Source organism: Leptomonas pyrrhocoris, assembly GCF_001293395.1.
Source record: "Leptomonas pyrrhocoris isolate H10 chromosome Unknown, whole genome shotgun sequence".
NCBI classification, from domain to species: Eukaryota; Euglenozoa; class Kinetoplastea; order Trypanosomatida; family Trypanosomatidae; genus Leptomonas; species Leptomonas pyrrhocoris.
Window position 1 is genome coordinate 1 of NW_015438371.1, and position 20,185 is coordinate 20,185.

Consider the following 20,185-nt stretch of genomic DNA (forward strand, 5'->3'; position numbering starts at 1 on the left):
ATTACCAGCAATTCAGCAGTACCAACCTCTGTCACTTACACGCACTAACGTTGCAGATGAAACGTCACTGCAGGGCACTATATCCTTGCAGTACGAACTAGCTGCGTTGCGTGCGCACTTGTGAACGCCTCCCGTATGACCTCCTTCCGCTTTTCCATCACGTTCAACACTCTCTGGGGGTGATATTATTATTGTCCTAGTTCAGAAACTTTGTACGTACAATGGGCAAGAAATCAAAGGACAGATGAATTCGAACGTGGGGTTTTGCGCAGCGGGCAGTACCAAAGAGACGCTCTTCTCCCTGTCGTTGCCCACCGACGCATACAAAAAGAAGAAGGGGATTGTTGTAATCCACCCGGAGTAATGGGACATTATGCGGTTTAGAAGCGACAGTTCGAAGGACCTGTACGCCCTGAAACGCCTCGAAGCCACGAAAAGAAAAAGAGGGGTACGGCATCGATCGAGCCAACACTTACAAAAAAAAAAGAGCTCAAAAGTAAATATGAGCCCGCAAAAAGAAGAGCATTATTATTGTTTTGGAGGCGCAGCCCACCCATTTATGAGTGTTGCGACGGTGCGGAGTCAGCGCTGCTGTGCCACCGAGTATCAAAAATAAAGACAGTGAGGATGAAAGCTGAACGCCTGACCGGTTGAAAAAAAAAACGCTTTACATAACACTGGGACTGTTAAAAGAGAAAGCCCCTGCAAACTTCGGAAACTACCCGGATTTCTACTTTCAATCGGCATAGTCCATGCAGCTGCGCTTTCAAAACATACCGCTGGCGTAAAAGGCGCAGTTTTAATTACGAGGTATGCAGGCAGCAAACAAGAAAAGGAGAGCGATTCGAGAGCGGAAAGCTATCGAAAGAGAAAGGTACAAAAATGAATAAAAAGGAACAAAACGGAAAGAAACAGATGACACCGCAAGGGGTAATTGATCACAGAGCATGCACAGGTCCTGATTACCGGCGACGTCGAGGTTGGTGAGCATCGGGCAGCCCCCCAAACCTGCTGCTGACCGTATTCCTCCATGGGTGGCTACCTGAAGCGGAAGATGTCGCGTACGTTGTCGACGGTGGCGTCCGGCGGCAGGCCGCACCAATCCACCCACCACCACGAGGGTGCAAGCCGTTGACGAGTTGAGATTTTCGTCGCCGCAGTGACCGTGTACACCAGATGGTTGTCTGTCACCACCACACCACAGCAATTCTGTTCAACGCCAAGGTTGCCCATCAACGCATCCGCATCCAGTCTCATCTGCGGAGACACGGCACGCAGTGTTGTGAAAGTGCATTCAATGGACTGCTCGCCCATGAAACTCATCACATGCGCCACAACGTCACCTCACAGACGCGATAGCGATGTACGAACACTGGCATCTTCAGCGCTGTCAGAAAGAGCTGCATTAGCAGTCGCCACATGCTGCGTGTAGTTCTCGTGTAGTTGTGCCATCACCTATGTGGGTGTGTTTGGCTTGGGCGTCTGTTTGTGGATGAGTGGAAAGGTGTGAAAGATGATGGTGTCTTCCACCACCAGCAACGAAAGAAAAGAGGAGACAGGAAAAACAACAATAGACGGAGAGAGGCGAAGAGTAAATCAAAAGTGAAAGCGCACGAGAGAAAAGAAAGGCACTGCAACGAGAAACACAAAAACAACAGAGGTTTCTCGATCGCAAGGAGTGGATAGAGGGGCGGCATGCAGCTGACCCTTTATGCAACATATTCACCGTTGTAAACTCCCCATCACGACGTCATAAGGTTTCCTCGCACTGCATCGTTGTGCAACGAAAGGAAAGAGAGTCAGGGTTTGTTTCGTTTTTGACAGTCTAGATAGGAGACTCGCCCGCTCTTTTTCATGCGTGTTGCATCTGCCGAAACACGGAAACCACCACAACAAAACCCAACTCGTCGGCACCTCCATGTCTCGGCGCTGCTCTGAAGAATCATCGTGACTAGAAACTCGACCGGTTTAGCGGCGGAACTAATCTCGACGAGGTGCCCTGGGCCTATGCGCGAGTGGATCTTCGGATGGACGAGAACGGACGGCGGCCCCCCACTCGCACCTATTACATTGAGTCTCGTCATACCAGAACGTTGAGTGCGGACGTGGAAAAAAAGAAGCTCGAATAGTAGAGATTGCACATAGCCGAAAGCTGGACACACTTGAATTCGTGGACCCGCAATGGGACGGGTGTGCTGCTGCGTATCGGTGTTGATCTCTGTGGGAGAAACGACGGCTGCAGCGGCGGTGCTGCGAGCTGCGCGCGGCGATCGGTTGGTGGCAAACAAGACACGCGAGTTTCTCGACTACGCGAACTCGCCTGACGGCGCTAGGAGTGCCGAGCGGCAGCGGGCTGTGGCGGAGCACGCGTCGCTGAGAGAAGCTCAGTTGGCTCGTAGGAAGGAAGGTGCACAGAGAACAGCGATGAGATACACCGGGCGGCGATGCAAGGGGTGACCGAGTAAGAAGCGTGCTGGGTTCTGCCGGGTTTGAGACCGTCCAGTCGCGCACGAGACGGCGTTTGAAGTGTTCTCGGTGCATGCAACACTCGCAGCAGACGGGGCACAGAACTGGATCGGAAGCTCTCCGGGTGACGTAAGCGCATGGCGGCGTTTCAAGAAAAGGTTTCGGCAGCGGAGGAAGCAGGTTCGCCTATTGCACGCAGTGACGGACACACCACATGCATTCAACGTTACCGTCGTTTTGAATAGGTTTGTGAAGAAAGTCCAACGAGCAGGATTTGTAGCCCGCGGACACAGGTTTCTGTAGGTCGGCCCACACGTATACGACTCCGCAGGTCTCTCTAGCGGGTGACCCACCCGGACCTGTCCGTCGCGCCAACAAACCCGCAACAGGATTCGATGGGTTGCAGGCTCTTGAGTCCCTCACATAGTGGGTACTGGGCCCTGGCACCACCCTGAGGTGACCGGCATCATCAAGACAATGGAGCACCAAAGAAAAGAAAGTCGGGTAGTTGATTTCGAGTGCAAGCAAGAGAGAAAACGCGTATCTACGGCACTACCCTTGATGGCATAGACTCCAGATTGTATGAAACAACCCAACTTCACATTCAATGAGTCAGATCGTGATAGCGGACAGCACATTTAGCTAGGGATGCGACTGGTGTTGAAAGCAGCCAAAAATGTTAAGGGACATATTTTTTTCCCATTTTCACGTACGAAAGCCTCAGACGAAAAACGCGATAATCAAGCGATTGTCCAGAGAAGTGGTGGCACAGACCGTCCAGTGTCACGAAGCAACACCGACGGGCGCTTATAAAAAAAAGAAAATACGTTCTCGCCTACCATTCAAGTGGCAATCGAATTTTGAGACAGAAACCCACTGATAATAATATGTTTTGAGATCGTAATAGTGGTTGCACCACGAGGTATAAAGGTTGCAACGCGGAAACAATAACACAAGAGTGGAGGGAATAGAAAAGAACGAATAAAAGATTGAAGCATGATTTAATCAAAATGAAATCAAATAAGTGGCTGCGGCGAAAATATATGGGGGCGGCATGCGGCTGTCATTACCATAATGCGAATAAGTGTGTTCGTTCGGCGTTTGAGGCTCACAGCGACAAGCGCTGGAGCTGCGCTTCAACGAGTGTGCGCGGTTAGATCTCCGCTTCGCTGACGTTCAGCGCCTTGGCGACGCCCAGACCGTAGTCCCTGTGCGCCTTCATGCAGTTGTGGATGTGGCGGAGCTGCACCTCCTTCGTCGTCCCCTGCATCGCTCTCGCGGTGTTCTCGAACAGCACCGTCTTCTGCTCAGGGCTCATCAACTCGAACAGAGCACGGGGGCACGAATAGTAATCGTCGTCGTCCTCGTGGAAGTCGTAGTGGCATGCGTAGCCCTCCACGGGCAGGGCCGGCTCCTCAGCCGCAGCGTTGCTCTGCCACTCGCCGGCACTGTTCGGGGCGTATTGCAGGTTGGCGCCGTTGTTCCCGTCCACGCGCATCAGTCCGTTGCGGTGGTAGCTGTGGAAGGGGCAGCGCGGAGCATTTACCGGGATGCTCGCGTAGTTGACGCCCAGGCGGTAGCGCTGCGCGTCGCCGTAGGAAAAGAGCCGCGCCTGCAGCATGCGGTCCGGCGAGAAGCTGATGCCCGGCACCACCACCGCCGGGCTGAAGGCGGCCTGCTCCACGTCCGCGAAGTAGTTCTCCGGGACGCGGTTCAGCTCCATCACGCCCACATCGATCAGCGGATAGTCCTTCTGCGACCACGTCTTGGTCAAGTCGAACGGGTTGAAGGGGCACTGCTTCGCCTGCTCCCGCGTCATCAGCTGCACCTTCATGTCCCACCGCGGGTAGTCGCCGCGCTCGATGGCGTCCACCAAGTCGCGCTGACTGCTCTCCGTATCCGTGCCCACGATCTGCGCCGCCTCCGCGTCCGTCACGTTCTTGATGCCTTGCTGGCACTTGAAGTGAAACTTCACCCACACCAACTCGTTCTTCGCGTTGATGAAGCTGTACGTGTGGCTGCCGAAGCCGTGCATGTGGCGGTAGTTCGCCGGCAGCCCACGGTCGCTCATGTCGATTGTCACCTGGTGCAGCGCCTCCGGCAGCATCGTGAAGAAGTCCCACTTGTTCTGCGCGCTGCGCATGTTCGTCTTCGGGTCGCGCTTCACCGCGTGGTTCAGATCGGGGAAACGCAGCGCGTCGCGAAAGTAAAACACCGGCGTGTTGTTGCCGACGAGGTCCCAGTTGCCCTCCTCCGTGTAGAACTTCATCGCGAAGCCGCGGATGTCGCGCTCCAGGTCCGGCGCGCCCTTCTCCCCCGCCACCGTCGAGAAGCGCACGAACATATCCGTTTTCTTGCCCACCTCGGAGAACAGCTTCGCCCTCGTGTACTGCGTGATGTCGTGGGTCACCGTGAAGGTGCCAAAGGCGCCGGAGCCTTTGGCGTGCATGCGGCGCTCCGGGATCTCCTCGCGGTCGAAATGGGCGAGTTTCTCGAGCAGCCACACGTCCTGCAGCAGGGCGGGGCCGCGGCGGCCGGCGGTCATCATGTCGTCGTTGTTCGCCACCGGCGCGCCAAACTCCGTCGTCAGGCGCATCGGGCACGCCGCCACGGCGGGGCTCTCATTGCTCGGCATTTCCTCCGCTTTGGTGTAGTGAGGCACGGATGTGTCGGGGCCGCAGTGGCAGGTGCTCGTTGGCGTTGTAGTGTATTCGGTGGGTGTTGGGCTGTCAAGGCACGTTACTGATGGCAGTGCGCGCAGGTGATGGAAGAGGGGTTGGGGGGTGGGGGGGGGGGGGACGGGGACAAGGAGAAATGTCAGAATAAGTGATAGGAAGCACCAGCGCCGCAAAACCTCTACGAGGTCTCTTCGCAATTTCTCCCATTTGAGACAATGAGAGATGATGCGTAAACGCAGCGAGCGCTTTCGATTGTCACTTACGCACGCAACGTACGTATTGCACACATAAATGGAGGTTAATGCATCGGATGACATTCTCAGAAACATTTGTTGTGGTCTACTCTGTGGCGTGTCTCACACACCTAACCGGAAGTGTAACGACCTCTACGTTCTATAAACAAGCGCTGTCAATCTTCCAAACGAGCGCGCTTCTCCGGCGCTTCGTCCGCGTCTTCCGACTCCTCTTCGCTAGACTCCGCTGAGGACGTTGATGGGGACGATTCGTTTGTGTCCCACGTTATTTCGCGCAACTTGGGGTAGCACTTTCCGATTTCGCGGGTTAGCTGCGACGCGGAGGTGAACACGTCCGGCATTTCTCCTTCACAGGTGACGACGACGTTGTACCCAATGTGAAGGAACTCCTGTTCGCTGTACTTGAATGAAATGATAAGTGCCGTGGGCCCTGTAGGGTCGGGTATCTGCGACACATCCGGCGGATCGCTCTCGATCGTGAACTCGTGCTTGCCCAGCGTGGTGAACGGACCCACCTCCATCTCATCTAGCTTCTGGTCTACGGGAAAGTCCCACACGGGCGACCAGGTGAAGGACACATCGATTGCATCGCGCGGCACCTGCTCAAACACTTCCAGCACGAGGTGGAGTCGAATGGGCGCGTCGAACTTGGTGGGGTTGTCGCCCACGACGTGGACCTTGCGGAGCTCTATCCGTGTCGTCATGAAGGCAGGCTACCGGAAAACAGAACACAAAAAAGAGATACGATGGAGGAGAGGAAGAGCGTGAAATTCGTCGTGTTCAGTGCACCTTCTCGGTAACCGTGCTTTTCCTTGTTTGTGGAGGTTGTGCGTCCAAAGCGGGCATCCTACTCGAGCTTCTTTCTCGCGTTGCTTTCAGACGTCGTCGGTTGATGTCGTCAGTTGGCGGCTCATCTCTCGCCGAACTCGACAGAGCCGACGGAGATGGGAGAGCACCTCCGTATCCCTTATAAAGTTGTCTATGATTCTTATTTGTTTTCAATGGTGTGGATAGATATCAACTAATTCTCCTCGACGCAAGCACAGACAAGGACACAGATACACGTACAAACACAAACATGCCTCCCCTTTAACGCACACGCACACATGCACGCACGCACACCATCTTCGCGGTTCGCTCCCCTCTACAACCGCCCGGTAGACCGGCGAGCCATATCCGCCGTGTTGAGGGAGTGCCAGGGCAACACCGTCGCGCTGCCCGGCTGGTTCAGATGCCACTTCTGGTGGTGCTTCGCTAACTCGTACTCCTCGATAGTGGCGGGGAAGTCGCGGTCGGTGGGTGGGCGGACGTAGTGCGCGTGGCGCCGCCCAGCATCCGGGTGAGCGTATTTGCTTTCCTCCTCGTACCACTGCGCCAGCCAGCCGCGCTTACGCGGATTTGTGGCGAAGTTCTCCAGCCCTTTGCGCTCCGGCAGCTCTTGCTCCATGAAGGTCGGAAACTGCTCGGGGTGCAGCTCTTGATAGAGCCCCTCGTGTGACATGTACACATTCGTGAAGGTGCCGCCCGCTTCCTCGATTAGCTGAATCGCCCGTGCAGATGCATTTTGCAGCTCGATGTGCAGCGGGTAGGGCACCCGCTCCACGTTGCCTGATAGCAGCACCATGCCGGGCCACAAAATCTCACGATCGGCGATCACCTTGGCGTTGCGTAGGTGGTAGAGGGTGATGGTCTCGTTGGGATTAAGACGGCCACTGTCGACAGCCCACAGCAGCTTTGCCAAATTCAAGCGTGAGAAGGTCGCCTTTCCCTCGTAGCGATTACGTGGGCCCCCGGCCGAGACACGCGGCGCCAGCATGAAGCGCGGCGTCATCTTTCGCTCCTGCCACTGGCCCTTCGCAAACCCACGGCGCGCATCGTTGTAGCTGCGTGAGTACTTCCAGCTTCCACCTATTTTCATCCAGCCCATCTTGATGACGTTGTGGCCGCTGCGGGGACCGACGTACTCGGGCGTCACCGTGAGGTCCATCCAGCTCTGCGTGACCTGTGGGTTAAGGTACTGATCCCAGTGCGACCACTTGTGCGTGGTTGTGCGCTCATTGAGACGGGTGCCGACGACGGGCAGCGGGTGGTCTTGGTCGAACTCCTTCCGGCCCTGGTAATCCTTCCAGCTGTTGCGCGGCTTGGCGAGAAGGTTGTTCTCGTAAATGAGTGGGAAAATGGACTGCACCGGGTTGAAGTGAAAAGGGATGTTTTGCCGCACCGGGTGGAACAGCCGATACCGCAACGACGACCGCGAGGTGGAGAACATCACAAGCAAGTGTTTCCCTCCTTTGCTGTGAAGCAAGCGTTTGGGGTTGATGGACAGAATCAGAAACAACGGAAAGGGGGGGGGGGCGAGTTCGGAAAGAAGTAGATCAGTTGTTGGAAGAGCGTAGATAGAGTCGCGGCAGATTGTTATGAAAAGGTTGGGCGTGCGCGAGTACGAGTGCATTGAATCCGCATGACTATTGTGAAGGCTGCACTCAAAATAATTCTCAAGATTGGGAGAAGGAAGGGAGCGCCTAAGTTTCCTCTCCAACCTCATTACGTACGTAACAGAATGTTTTCTCTTCCGGTAATGCATTCGTTTTATTACTATTGTCGTTATTCTTGTCGAACCTGAGTAGGTCAACGAAACACTGTATGTACATGGACGAGAAACAGAAACAAAAACACCGCATAGAACGTCAAGCGAGTATCGGAGAAGGTACGGAAGCGGCCGCTGATTACGAAAGCTTCAAGCCGTCGATTGCTTTGGAGACTTGCTCAAGGACCTCCTCGCGGCTACCGGCTGCGGACACTCCGGTGTAGCACGTGTGGTACGCCGCCGCCACCTCCGCCCTGCGCATGTCGTAATACCTGTAGCGCTGCATGATGGCGTCCTCGCTGACGTGTGACCCCTCATTACGGTTGCTGGTGATGCGCGCCATCGTGATACCCACCGGAGCCTGCAGCTCAAAGACCATCTGCGGAGACACCCCGTACGCCTGCAGTTGAATGGTGTTGGCACGTCTCTCGGGAAATCCGTCCAGCACCCAACCCCGGCCACTCTTGTGTGCTTCGGTGATACGGGGGAGAATGTCAGCAGCGGCCGTGATCTCGCCTGTCGCTGCATTTGGCGACGCATCTACGTGCACGACGCCGTAGCGCTCCGCGAGTTTCGCTGCCAAGGTGGACTTGCCGCTGCCAGGAGGGCCCACCACCATTACACGAAGCGGTGTGGGTTTGCGCAGCGTGTCCTCGAGAAACTGCAGTGGGTCCTCAGGCATGGCCTGCATGACGTTGTGCATCGCCTCATCGAGTATAAATGAAATGTTCTTCTCCTCGAAGTACCGCACGGTCTCCTCCGAGAGACTACCGGTGGACATGGCGGCGAACAAAAAGAACTTGCCTACCTGCGGTGAAAAAGAGAAAACCTGGTACTTCCCGGGAGAACAAATGACAGAGGTAAAGAGGGCGATGAATGGCGCTTCCAAAGCGGAAACGCACATCCGCAAGAACCGCAAGAGTCAGAGATAGAGATTATACAGAAAAGGTTGCCGCTAAAAAAAAAATGGCGCCGCGGTCATTAAGAGAGCTGACATGCCTTCAAGTTCGTTTGCGGATGCAAATGCTCAGTGTAGGCGAGAGCTTCACTGAGAGGCGTACTTGCCACCAACCCGGAGCGCATCGTAGCCCTTCACGTTTCAATTTTTCCAATGACGTCTTCTTTTGTTTCTTAATGTGCTCAGTTGAGCTCAAACTCAATCTTGTAGTAGCGCTGGGAAAGATCCTGTGCGGTGAGGCAAAGGGTCAGCTCCAGATCCTCGTCAGCGTTATCGAACGCCACAACTTCCCCTTCACGCACCTCGCGGGGCAGGAGCACCGTTGTCTGCTTCCAATGTGTGGGAGGGGCAGTGGGTGCGGTGTCTAGGACGAGCTTCCCGAACGACACCTCGAACCAAATCGTGAAGCCGTCCAGCACAAGGTTGCCTGCCTCCTGCAACCGCCGCCGTGCGAAGGCAGAGTTGGTAAAGTGAAAGGTGCGAGCTGCCTTCACCTCTTCCAACTCATCCACATGCAACGTGTCAAAACAGCCCTCCCAGAAGACTTCACCCTCGTGTAAGAGGCATCGAAGAGGTAGCACTTCCACCAACGGAGACGCCGACTCGAGGTGCTGCTCAAACTCCAGCTTCCCCAACGTCTCCAGCCGCACACCATCCACATTTGCCCAGAAGCTCGCAAAGGACTCTTCATAGTATTGTCTCAGCGAAATTGGAGCAGCGTGCAGCTGTCCGTGCGACGGGATCATCTGCACGTCGACGTTTGCGTTTAACGCGGTGTTGACTTCCTTAAAGAAATCGCGGGCACGTAGCACCGAGGGCAACATGCACTCGTGAAATAAATAGAAGCCCATCCACTCCGACACCACCAAGCTAATGCCTCCAGCTTGGCGCACGGCAGGGTAGGTGTCAAGGAAAGCGTCAGTGCCGGCTCGAATGAGGTCCTCGACGGTGGAGGCCACGACAGTCACCTTGTCTGCCAGGTTGTTGTCGTGAACAATTTGCTGCTGAATGTCAGACATCGAGGACGCCTCAATGGAGAGCACGTGCGCTGCTCCAGACTGCGCCGCCCAACAAGAAAGAATGCCGCTACCGGAGCCGACATCCACCACCAACTTCCCCTCTACGATGTTCTTGTCTGTCAGGATGCCCTTGTAGAAGTCCATACGTGGACGGTCCTTCAGCATGACCTTGTGCACGCCCAAATCCGCGTAGCCCTCAAAGTACTGCTCATCCTTGGAGGCATCGGAGGCGTAGTCTTCCTGATGCTGCATGACACAAGAGCCTTACGACGACCTTGTCGAATTGATGCTGACCGGTGTCCGGCGCTCCCGACAAACAAAGACAAAGGTAAAGGAAAAGGTAAAGGAACGAGAAGTGTCCTCAAAAACGTGCGTGTCAGAGAGAGGAAGAGCAAAGAAAAACACTTCGGCATGCGCAGTGTGGACACGTCAGAGAACTGGCGAGAAATCGTGGAAACCAAAGATCGGTGTCGCCGCAGTGGACCGCAACTGATTGAAGTTATTATGTTGTCTTCCTAATAAGCGCTGTCGTTTTCCTTTTTTGATGGTCATTTGATGAGAGGACCTCAATTAGCATGGCGTTTAAGAATTAACCAAAAGGAGCGAACGCAACGGTAATGGTGTGAAGGGTGCGCAACGGCTGCAGCGCACGACCCTGCCCGAGAAAAAGCAAATGCTCCTTCCAGGCATTGAAGAGACGATTAGCGAGTACTACCTGTTTGTCGACATAGTCTTTTTGGTCCCTCTTCTCTTGTCGTTGGCGACGCAATACAACAGTTGAGGTGCTGTTGGCACAAACTCGTGCCCTGCGTGCGTTTCTGTTGTCCTTCGCTCATTTAATGAGGTAACGCCTCGCTTTAGTCGACCTGGTAGATGGCGGCCACACCCTTGGAGAGCTTGCCGACGCGCTGGAAGAGCTCACAGGCGCGTTGCGCATCGCCGCTGCTTTCAGCAAGCCGGGCTTCCTGATAGAGGTTGAAGGCTTTGATGTCTTGCTCCGACGTGTAAATAGCCGGGGTGCGACGGTAAAGCAGATCGGCTCGGCAGATATACTTCTGCCCTTCCTCCACTGGTGCCGCCTCGTGCAGCAGGCTGTAGTAAAAGAACGCAGCAGAGCCCTTCTTCGGGTGCACCGCCCCCACCCGCTGGGTAGCGCTGCCGCGGTATTTGTGGTCCTTCTCGTCCAGATACATCACCTTGCATTGCTCTCCCGCAAAAACGAAGGTCTCGCCACCGTGTGGGACGTCGTTGAGGTAAATAAGGAGGGTGTAGAAGGACCGCGTGTTGAGGTCGACAATGGTGGAGCCGTCGACGTGGGGCATGAAGTGGCCGCCTGGGTGGTAGCGCCCAAGGAGGAGGTTCTCCGCGAGCGCGTGCGGCACCCAGGTCCCCTCAATGTCGCGTTCGTACAGCTCGTCCGCGTTTGGCATGTCTTCGGAAAAGGTCTTTGGCTCCAAGTTGACGACACGCGAGATCCGCTCGTACAGTTTAGCGGATAGGTGCGGGAAGTTCGCCTCGATCGTGTCCACCACGCGCACCGCCTTGGAGGCGGCATCGCAGTTCACCTCTCCGTCCACATCGTTGTGGCTCTTTTGATGCCAGAAGGAGTAGCCCACTTTCTCGCACGCCGCGACCAGCAGGTCGCACTCTTCATGCGTGAGTAGGTTCTCCAAGACAATGCAGTCCGTTGAGCCATCGCCCATGGGCACCAGCGTTGGTTGAGAAACCTCCGTCATGTTGTCGAGAACATGGTCGATGATTTCCTTGTTCTCCGGTTCCCCCTTCTCAATGATGTTGTTGTAGCTGATCATGGCAAAGCAGGTGTGTATGTGAGTTTGTATATGTCCACTGAAACTGAAGGAGTTGTTGTTTACGACGTGCACATCCCAAACAAACGCATTAGTGCGAGATAAGAGAAGGGAAAGCGAAGACGTTGCATGAGAAGGAACAGAAACGGTTCGTCAAATGCTGCGCACCGCACCACACGTATTATCTTCTGCTGTCACTAAAAACAGCAGGAAGAAGTGCTCTCACGGGTGTTGCCGTTTTCTGCAGCTGTCGCACCCTCTGAGCGGCACCGTAAAACACCGCACCTCTTGCCCTCGCGATACAGGGCTACATCGTTTGTCGCTTCGTTTCGCTTGATCGCACCCGCCGCGTCGGCGTTATTAATCGAAGGATCGCGATTACTTACACAAAGATTACATCCGCCCGCACACCTTTACTCGCCCAATCATCGAGCACAAGACACGAGGACATTAAATAAAGCTGCTGCATTAAGACGGCAAGGCCGAAAGTCTACCCACCTCATCACCTGAGCCGCTCAGTCAAGAAGGAGCGTGCGCATCGCCAGCTTCGGCGTAAACCACGATGATTCCTCGCCGTTATGCGTGGGCTCGCACATGGAAATCGCCGCACGCTTCGCCGCCTTGAGAATCCTTTCATCGTTCATGATCATGCTGCGCAGAGTCGATGTGATGGGTGCGAACGGGGGGATGTTGTACTCCTCCAGCGCACTGTGCTCGCTCAGCTCCTGCAGGTACGACTGCCGCTCCTCAGGGAGAGATTTGGAGGTAACTCGTGGCGCCTGCAGCTCGCTGGTCAAATTCTTTGTGTTCGTCACCGTGTTAAAGCGTGTGCTGCCCGTCTTGCGCTCACGCGAGATCTGCATGCTGTCCGACTCGGCGTTGCAGGGTAGCAGCAGAATGCTGCTGCCCTTCATCCCCATGCGGCCGACACGACCCACACGGTGAATGTACGACTGAACGGTGGACGGCGGCTCGAAGTGGTACACATAGTCAACGTCGCGCACGTCAAGCCCAAAGGCGGCAATGTCGGTGCAAAGCAGAATGGCGCCCGTTCCCATATTCACCGTCCCATCGCGCTTCCAGCCACCACTGAAGATTTGGTTTTTCTTCTCCGCATCCGAGAGCGCCTTCTTGGGTTTGCGCTTCTCCTCGGTGCGGCTGACGTGGGTGAGGAACTTGTTGTACTGGTCGATGCGAGTGCCTTCGGTCATGCCCTCGTACATCATGTACACCTTCGGAATGTACAGCAGCGGTCGCTTCCCCTCCGACAAGGCGGCGAAGAGGCGCTGAACAAAGAGCAGCACGCGGAAGTTGTTGAAGAAGACAAAGTGCTTCTTCGAGGCGTGCAAGTTCATGAGTTGCACCAAGTAGGGGAGAAAGTTGGGGGCGTCGCACACGACGTAGCGGTTGCTCAGTTGCGAAATGAAGTCGTCATTGGAACGCAGTGCAAGGGTGTGGAGTGTGGTGCCGCACTCCGCGCACACCCTCTCGGCGTAGTCTCGCAGCAGCGGCGACGTCGCCACGGTGGCACCCACGAAGGCGAAGTCCATGAAAACGCCGGTTCCGTGCGTTCGTGGCGTCGATGGAGCGGGAACTGCACCCGCTTTCACTTCCCCAGCGTTCTTTCGAGAGCTTCCGCCTTTCTTGCCTTTTGGGGGCTTCACCGCCGTTTCCGCCGGCTGTCTTTGCTCGCCGCGATGACGATGCATCTCCACGAACGCCTCCACCGTCTGACGCATGTCGGGCGAGTTGTAGAGAAGGTCCGCCTCATCCATCACGACGAAGAAGCGGCACTCCGCCGTAGAGTAAAAGCGAACGGTCTCGCCCTCCCGCCCGGCGGCGTCGTTTCCTGCGGCCGTTTTCTTTCGCCGTGCGAAGTACCGTTCGCGCGTCGCCTCGTCCTGCTGCGCCAGCAGCGCCGCCCGCTCGTCATCAACGGAGTCTCTCGACGCGCTATCCGCGCCTCTCATCAGCGGCAGCAACTCTTCGAAATCTTTCGGCGTGGTAACGAGAACGGTGCCCGCTCCTCGTGCCCCGCGCCGCAGGTGCTGCATCACCGCGGCAGGCTTCTGCACGACACCGTCGCACAACACAAACTGAATGTTGAAGGGGTATCGCGCGGCCAAGTTGCGGCCCACCACGAAGGTCTGCTCCGCCAGAGTGCGAGACGGGGAGAAGATGATACCGAGAATGTTACGCGACAGCGGCGGCCGCTGATGGGCCTCGACGTACGCCTCGCAGGCGCGCACGCAGCGCTCCATAATGGGGAGAAGAAACGCGAGCGTCTTGCCGCTGCCGGTGGGTGCCTCCACCACACCACTTGATCCATTCTGCGTGAGCACTTTAAGCGTCAGAGCCTGGACGGGCGTCGCGTGAGAGAAGAAGAAAACGTTCTTGAGAGCAAAGACGGAGGCTTTGTGCAGCGGCGGCTGCACCTCCTCCCACGGCAACTCCAAGGCGTCATCGTGCCACGACTTCTCCTCCGGCTCCCACGTACGCCGCACCCGCTTCGCCGCAAGGGCACTGAGAGACATGAGGAAGGGGAAACTCAAACCAGAAAAAAGGCAGAGGCAAAAGAAGGAGCTTTCACCTCTACGTATACAAAATGAAGTACCCGAAAGTTTTGCGTAGGTGCGGAGAGCGCACAGGTGTCAAAGCAGAAGGAGGGAGAGATGAGAAAAGATTGGCAAAGAGCAGTGCCGACCTCACGTCACACCAGCGAGAAGGGAGGTCATGATCTACCAATTTGGGTACTGCTCGTTGCGGGGAAAATGCGATGTTCGAGTACAAGAGAAAGAGCAAAAAAAGCTGTGCAACGGTCGAGTGCTACACCACGAAAGAAAATGTGTCGCCGCTGGCATCCGCACACAGAGATTGGCTTCTCTGCCATCAGTTAGCTGTTTGCAAGTGAAAGTAAAAGCAAGTTAGGCCACCATCTGGCTACCCCGGTGATGCAGCACACACACACGCACACACACGCAGGTGTGTTCTTTAATTATAAAATGAGTCGCGCAGCTTATTTTTGATACGTTCGTGGCGGTATTGCGCAGGAGTCAGAATATAAAAACAACGCTTTTGAGCGTTATAAGTACGCGATGCGGATCGACACGGCACCGCATCAAGCACCCCACAAACGCCGCCACGATAAACGTTAAAAGCCCTACCAAACCCATAATTGTTACTTGTCAAACTTCTTCTTCAGTGCCTCGTACTTGTGGAGGTCGGCCTTCGTGACGGAAGGCTTCAGCTGCGATCTGGCACGCAGGAAATGCTCCATGCACACCTTGATCGGCTTCGACTCTTCCTCTTCAGCCGCGGTCACGGTGGCAGCGCCGTCATCCGCCTTGCTCTCCAGCGCGGCAGCCGTCAGCTGCTCCTGCACCGCCTCCAACGCGTCTTCGACGGCGAACATCATCGCATCGGAGCAGAGCGCAAAAAAGTCCGCCCCGGTGTAGACGAAATCGAGCGGCTCCAGCACCGCCTCGAGACTCACATCATCGTGCATGTCAAACTTGCGGGTGAGGGCGCGTAGGGCAAAAAGCTGCTCCGCACGCGTCGACGGGATTCCGAGGTAGCACAGCCGGTCAAACCGGCCAGGACGCAGAAGCGCAGCGTCTAACAAGTCGGGGCGGTTCGTCGCCCCAATGATAAAGACGTCCCCGCTCGCGGTGCCGTCGGAGCGCTTCTGCCCCACGCCGTCCACCTCTACCATCAGCTGCGAGACGATGCGGTCCATCACACCGCCGGCGTCACCTTTTGCGCCACGCGCCGGGGCGAGGGCATCCAGTTCGTCGAAGAACACGATGCACGGGGAGTTGTCGCGGGCTCGCTGAAAGAGCAGCCGAATATTCTTCTCGCTCTCGCCCACGTACTGGTTAATCAGCTCCGGCCCCTTGACAGACATAAAGTTCATGTTCATTTCCGTAGCGACGGCCTTGGCCAGCAGTGTCTTGCCGCAGCCCGGTGGGCCGTAGAAGAGAACACCGGTGCGCTTCTTCATGCCGCTTTCAAACAACTCCGGGTGCAATAGAGGAAGCTGAATCGTCTCCCGCAGCTCGCGCTTCGCCTCCTCCAGGCCGCCGACGTCGCTCCACCGCACCGGCTGCAGCTTCGTCGACACCATGTTGTAGCCGTGGGCCTTGAGATAGGACTGCACGATCGGCTCACAGGAGACATCGCTGACCACCGCCCTCGCCTCAGATGTATCGCCGTTGTAGAGTGCGGGCAACGCCTGCGCAGCGGCACGGGCGCACTCCTCCACCAGCGACAGGATGTCGGCGTAGGTCAGCCCCACCGTCCACCCCGCGAACGTCTTCGGCGTGAGCAGAACGCTGGCTTGCACGCGATGGCGCTGGCAGCACCACTCCAGCACCGGGGCAATGAAACTCGCGCGGTCTTCCTCGGACGGATTGCCGCATTCCAGCACGCCCTCCGCGTTGGTGGCGCGAGCCGCGATCATCGGCGGCACGGCCTCCATCGACTCACAGAGAAGAAACAGCACACGGGCCCCCGATGGGTCCGCGCCGTCTCTGCCGCAGCGATCGTCGCTGATCCGCTCGTCTAGCAGCGAGAGGAGGTGCGGGCAGGAGGAGGCGATGACGTGCGCGTTGTGGATGACGAGCACCGTGGCGCCGCCGCACCGCTCCGATAAAAAAGTCCGCACGGCGTCCTCCAACTCCGCCTCCTCCACGCCATCCGCCGCGATGAGGACAGACGCGAGACCGCATTGCTGGACGGCGCAGTCCACTAACTCGCGTGCCAAATTCTCCTTCACGCCGTGCACCACGAAGGTGTGGAGTTGGACGTCCAGCGAGGGGGAGATGGCGCTGCGGAGGGCGTCGCGGATACGGGCGAAGGCCTCCACGCCCGCAAGTCCCTCCGCCGGCGTTGGAGGCCAGACAGGGGTGAGGTCGTTGCCTTTGTAGTTGCGCTGGTGCACCAACACCACTTCGGCCGCATTTGGGTCGTCGTCGCTGCTGTTCGTGTGCATCACACCAAATGGCACCGGGCCACGGTCCGTCTCGGTGCGCACTACCCGCAGCGCCAGCAACTGCGGACTCGAACCCATCTCGTCCGTCCACGACCCACGCCAGCTCCGCACCTTGTGCGACAGGACTCGCGACACCGTTTCCAGCACATCTACGCCTTCCAGGCGGTGAGCAGCGCGGGTGAAAGCAGTGTCGTCGAGCAGCAGCACATCGCCGGTGCTGACGAACTGACCTTCCCACGCCGCGGCAGAGGCAGCGCCGAAGATGGCACACAGCTCCGGGTAGTACAGGCCGTACAGCTCCGTCAGCGCCGTGTCACCCGTGGCGGGGCAGAGCACAATCTTCTCCAGTCGATGACGCACCGTTGCGGAAGAGCGCAGCAGCAGCTCGCCTTCGTCGTCCTCCAGTGGCGTAAAGACGTCGGCCGGCACGTCGATCACTGTATCCGCGTAGCTCGCGTTGTTGTCGCCTGTGGCCATGGCTTGCGACGCGCGAGAGTAAAACGCAGCCCGCAGATTGCGGAACAGCTCCGGTCCCACCTCTAACGCGTGTGGAGACGCACCGCACGGCGGGTCGCTGACCTTCTCCACCACGAACACGCAGTCGTGCTGGCTTCCGCACACCTTCACAACGCACTCGTCCTCGATCAGGAGGGCATCAAGAACACCCTGAGAGGCCAGCGCAGTGGAGCCGCGGAGACTCGTGTTGAGGCGCACCGCAATCGTGCATGTCGTCCCTTCCTCTGTGCCAGCTGCCTCTTCCTGCTCTCCTGCGTCGGCAGAGGTGAGTTGGTCGGCAGTGTCGCGGACGGGAGGTAGAACGACCATCGTCACGGCGTCGTCCGCCTTCAGGGAGCACCGTGTGGCTGGAATGAGATCCACCACTCGCAGGGACGGGTACGCCGCTGTGCCGGGGAGCACCTGATGAAGGCTGAGCGTCGGGTGCAACTTTGAGATTTCCGACTGCAGCGAAAACTCCCCGGGCGGTTTGTCCATGATGTTCTTGTAGCCGTCATCGGTGAGTGCGCGGAGAAGACACCGCACCAGCGGTGCCGACGCCGTCGAGCTCATTATGTTAGAGTTATAGTATGTTTTGTTCTCTTATTGCTTTTTTCTCTTTTTGAAGATTGTTGTCACGGTTAAGACGGTTGGGGTCGTGCCAGCAGACGCCCGTGTTTTCTTCCTGTTGACGCTTTTATTTGTGATTTCTGTAAATGGCAGCCGTGGGGAGGAGGAGGAAGATACAGCGGTGCATCGCCTGCACAGATTACCAGAGGAGATCGACTAGGGGGCGGCAGAAATGCCCGCATTGGCGCCGACATGGTGGCGCATCGTGCAGCAAATCAAAAGACCAGTTCGCAGAGCGGCTTCGTTGTGTTGTTGTACCTCTCGTAAGGGCACTTCATGGCGTTGAGGCAGCGAGGCCTTCGTTTTCTTACTGCAATTTGTTTTCGACTTTCTTCTGCCAGCGGGTGAAGATACGCACCGGGCCGCCACCTGATGGAGAATGGAAACGACGACGGAAGAAACCAACGCACGGCTGAGCGAATAAGTCCGCCTTTTCTGGTGCGGAACACCAAATCAAATGCCCCGACGCGCCAGATGGGTCGCAGGGCAAGGCACCAAGTCAACAGAAATGCACACCTCAGGTGGCATTTTCGGTAACAACAACAAGAAACGAAGGAAGAACGCTGCGTGGTGCCGGCCCGTGTCCTCATCAAATTGACTAAGAAAGGAGGCCAACGCTGCCCTCAAAGGCCGTTGAAACGTGTGCGGTGAAGTCTTCGAATCTCCGCTGCGACAGCAACGCCTTGCTGGAGATGAGCTGCGCATACCCTCCTGCTGCCGTCAGCACGTACGGCAGATAGCCCTGCCTCGCCGTCCTTGCCGCCGCCAACCGGTTAAGAAGGGTGTGGCACAGCGCCAGATAAAGCACCGAGTCTCGCAGAGGAAAGGGAGGCAGCTCCCGTGGAGTGGCGCAGCGAAGTGTTTGCGCCCACTGCACCTGCGAGCTCTCCATCACGTCGCGGTCGGTGCATTGGCAGCACTGTATGAAAGTCCAGGCCACAGTGTCAACCGAAGACTTGGAGAACTGCCGCAGTCCAAGCAGCTTCACGGCCAAGACGCGAGCACGCGCTGGCAGCGTGTCCGCAACGGCCCGTTCCGCCAGTATCGCGCAGAGAGAGGACCGGACGGCGGTTGGATCGGCGCAGAGCTCACGGCACAGCGCCTGCGCAAGCTGCGCATCCCGCGTAGGAGACAACATGTCCTTGAGCAACATGATGTACTCGTCGGAACTCGTAAGCGGGCTGACGGAGACATAGGCGTCGCTCACGATACGGCGGCCAATAGAGAACGACGCCTTCGGAAGGCCGGCTGCCTTCATGCGCGATTCAATCCTGGAAACGGCAACGGGTGGAAGCTGATCCGTTTTGCGCAGGCCCGTCACCGGTATTGCAGGGAAGAGCGTCAGCAGCTGTTGGCGTGCCACCTCATCGCTGCTCAGCTGCACGGGAGCAAACTGCGCCACAGGGTTGCCCTCCTCCGCGTAGAGTCCTGCGTCCTCGAAGGGGTCTGCACCACGTCCGCGTGCCATCCGCCGCTGCACGCCGTGAACCCGCAAGTAGCCCACCGTAACGGCAGTGTCTTCCCGGTTGCGCTTGCGTCTATCCGATAGTGCGGAGGTGGAAGACGTCGGTGGAACTACGACGGTGCGTGGAGTCTGCATGCTGCCGCCTTCCGGCCTGGTCAAACCCTCGCGAAGGGCGTCCAGCTCTTTCAACTCTGCATCGATCTTTCTGAGGCGATTGTCAATGGAGAGACGAATGCGCTCGTGCTGCCTCGACACGCTTTCCCACCGTGAAGGGATGGACGACGTCATGAGGGATGACCGGGTGTGCCGGCACGTGGGCTGTCGATCCTGTTGGTTTACTCGAGAGAGGGAGACAAAGACGTCGAAAGAAATGATGCGCAAAGCATGATGAGCAGAAAATGGTTGGGTGGAGTGAACGAGGAAAAGGAGGCGTAAGTGCGGGAGGAACGGTGCGGCACCGCCACACATCGCAAGAAGAGACGTTCTGCACCGGCACAAAACTGCTGTGAGCGCCTTCATGACGATGTTCGACGTACGCCGTGAAAAGGCCGCGGAAGGAGACGCTCGCTCGATAGCGCAGCAGAAGAGACACGCGTTTCGGGGGGGGGGGAGGATCGCTTCAGAAAACGAGGCAGCAGTAACCAAACACGCATATTGCTTTGTGTTGACTTCAATCGCTCTCGGTGACCGCAACAGGAAAAAGAAGATTAAAACGGTCTTTATAAAACGAACAAAGCTTAAGCATAATTAAACCGTTTCTCCACAGCCTCCCTTCGCTTTTCTTCCATACGTAGATGTCACTAAATGTATTTATATTGGACAACGCGTATGCACA

General features: G+C 56.9%; 10 protein-coding genes across 21 annotated transcripts; all 10 read right to left on the bottom strand.

The window, feature by feature from the left end:
* Positions 1 to 1,980: 1,980 nt before the first annotated feature.
* ABB37_06591 (hypothetical protein) lies at positions 1,981 to 2,918 on the bottom strand (the record flags this gene model as incomplete). The annotated part of the gene is made up of 1 exon (XM_015804888.1): positions 1,981 to 2,918. The coding sequence occupies exon 1, from the start codon at positions 2,539 to 2,541 to the stop codon at positions 1,981 to 1,983; it is 561 nt and encodes a 186-aa protein (XP_015656181.1). The 5' UTR covers positions 2,542 to 2,918.
* A 701-nt stretch (positions 2,919 to 3,619) lies between these two features.
* ABB37_06592 (catalase) lies at positions 3,620 to 5,209 on the bottom strand (the record flags this gene model as incomplete). 2 transcript variants are annotated; one of them, XM_015804890.1, is made up of 1 exon in its annotated part: positions 3,620 to 5,209. In XM_015804890.1, the coding sequence occupies exon 1, from the start codon at positions 5,099 to 5,101 to the stop codon at positions 3,620 to 3,622; it is 1,482 nt and encodes a 493-aa protein (XP_015656183.1). In that variant the 5' UTR covers positions 5,102 to 5,209. The 2 variants fall into 2 exon arrangements, with proteins under 2 accessions (XP_015656183.1, XP_015656182.1); XM_015804889.1 differs by having other exon boundaries at positions 3,620 to 5,193.
* A 344-nt stretch (positions 5,210 to 5,553) lies between these two features.
* Positions 5,554 to 6,112, bottom strand: ABB37_06593 (anti-silencing protein a-like protein; the record flags this gene model as incomplete). The annotated part of the gene is made up of 1 exon (XM_015804891.1): positions 5,554 to 6,112. The coding sequence occupies exon 1, from the start codon at positions 6,100 to 6,102 to the stop codon at positions 5,554 to 5,556; it is 549 nt and encodes a 182-aa protein (XP_015656184.1). The 5' UTR covers positions 6,103 to 6,112.
* A 430-nt stretch (positions 6,113 to 6,542) lies between these two features.
* Positions 6,543 to 7,693, bottom strand: ABB37_06594 (putative mitochondrial hypothetical protein; the record flags this gene model as incomplete). Of its 2 annotated transcripts, none has more annotated exons than XM_015804893.1 (1): positions 6,543 to 7,693. In XM_015804893.1, exon 1 carries the CDS (start codon positions 7,665 to 7,667, stop codon positions 6,543 to 6,545), a length of 1,125 nt encoding a protein of 374 aa, XP_015656186.1. In that variant the 5' UTR covers positions 7,668 to 7,693. The 2 variants fall into 2 exon arrangements, with proteins under 2 accessions (XP_015656186.1, XP_015656185.1); XM_015804892.1 differs by having other exon boundaries at positions 6,543 to 7,688.
* A 431-nt stretch (positions 7,694 to 8,124) lies between these two features.
* On the bottom strand, positions 8,125 to 8,868 carry ABB37_06595 (hypothetical protein; the record flags this gene model as incomplete). 3 transcript variants are annotated; one of them, XM_015804896.1, is made up of 1 exon in its annotated part: positions 8,125 to 8,868. In XM_015804896.1, the coding sequence occupies exon 1, from the start codon at positions 8,764 to 8,766 to the stop codon at positions 8,125 to 8,127; it is 642 nt and encodes a 213-aa protein (XP_015656189.1). In that variant the 5' UTR covers positions 8,767 to 8,868. The 3 variants fall into 3 exon arrangements, with proteins under 3 accessions (XP_015656189.1, XP_015656188.1, XP_015656187.1); XM_015804895.1 differs by having other exon boundaries at positions 8,125 to 8,821; XM_015804894.1 differs by having other exon boundaries at positions 8,125 to 8,794.
* Positions 8,869 to 9,125: 257 nt separating this feature from the next.
* Positions 9,126 to 10,269, bottom strand: ABB37_06596 (arginine N-methyltransferase type I (PRMT6); the record flags this gene model as incomplete). 4 transcript variants are annotated; one of them, XM_015804900.1, is made up of 1 exon in its annotated part: positions 9,126 to 10,269. In XM_015804900.1, the coding sequence occupies exon 1, from the start codon at positions 10,212 to 10,214 to the stop codon at positions 9,126 to 9,128; it is 1,089 nt and encodes a 362-aa protein (XP_015656193.1). In that variant the 5' UTR covers positions 10,215 to 10,269. The 4 variants fall into 4 exon arrangements, with proteins under 4 accessions (XP_015656193.1, XP_015656192.1, XP_015656191.1 ...); XM_015804899.1 differs by having other exon boundaries at positions 9,126 to 10,252; XM_015804898.1 differs by having other exon boundaries at positions 9,126 to 10,237.
* Positions 10,270 to 10,819: 550 nt separating this feature from the next.
* Positions 10,820 to 11,773, bottom strand: ABB37_06597 (hypothetical protein; the record flags this gene model as incomplete). Its single annotated transcript, XM_015804901.1, has 1 exon — positions 10,820 to 11,773. The coding sequence occupies one exon, from the start codon at positions 11,771 to 11,773 to the stop codon at positions 10,820 to 10,822; it is 954 nt and encodes a 317-aa protein (XP_015656194.1).
* Positions 11,774 to 12,285: 512 nt separating this feature from the next.
* Positions 12,286 to 14,363, bottom strand: ABB37_06598 (hypothetical protein; the record flags this gene model as incomplete). Of its 2 annotated transcripts, none has more annotated exons than XM_015804903.1 (1): positions 12,286 to 14,363. In XM_015804903.1, exon 1 carries the CDS (start codon positions 14,302 to 14,304, stop codon positions 12,286 to 12,288), a length of 2,019 nt encoding a protein of 672 aa, XP_015656196.1. In that variant the 5' UTR covers positions 14,305 to 14,363. The 2 variants fall into 2 exon arrangements, with proteins under 2 accessions (XP_015656196.1, XP_015656195.1); XM_015804902.1 differs by having other exon boundaries at positions 12,286 to 14,354.
* Positions 14,364 to 14,948: 585 nt separating this feature from the next.
* Positions 14,949 to 17,966, bottom strand: ABB37_06599 (putative peroxisome assembly protein; the record flags this gene model as incomplete). Of its 3 annotated transcripts, none has more annotated exons than XM_015804906.1 (1): positions 14,949 to 17,966. In XM_015804906.1, exon 1 carries the CDS (start codon positions 17,826 to 17,828, stop codon positions 14,949 to 14,951), a length of 2,880 nt encoding a protein of 959 aa, XP_015656199.1. In that variant the 5' UTR covers positions 17,829 to 17,966. The 3 variants fall into 3 exon arrangements, with proteins under 3 accessions (XP_015656199.1, XP_015656198.1, XP_015656197.1); XM_015804905.1 differs by having other exon boundaries at positions 14,949 to 17,950; XM_015804904.1 differs by having other exon boundaries at positions 14,949 to 17,941.
* Positions 17,967 to 18,483: 517 nt separating this feature from the next.
* On the bottom strand, positions 18,484 to 19,689 carry ABB37_06600 (hypothetical protein; the record flags this gene model as incomplete). Of its 2 annotated transcripts, none has more annotated exons than XM_015804908.1 (1): positions 18,484 to 19,689. In XM_015804908.1, the coding sequence occupies exon 1, from the start codon at positions 19,636 to 19,638 to the stop codon at positions 18,484 to 18,486; it is 1,155 nt and encodes a 384-aa protein (XP_015656201.1). In that variant the 5' UTR covers positions 19,639 to 19,689. The 2 variants fall into 2 exon arrangements, with proteins under 2 accessions (XP_015656201.1, XP_015656200.1); XM_015804907.1 differs by having other exon boundaries at positions 18,484 to 19,678.
* Between the last annotated feature and the right edge of the window lie 496 nt (positions 19,690 to 20,185).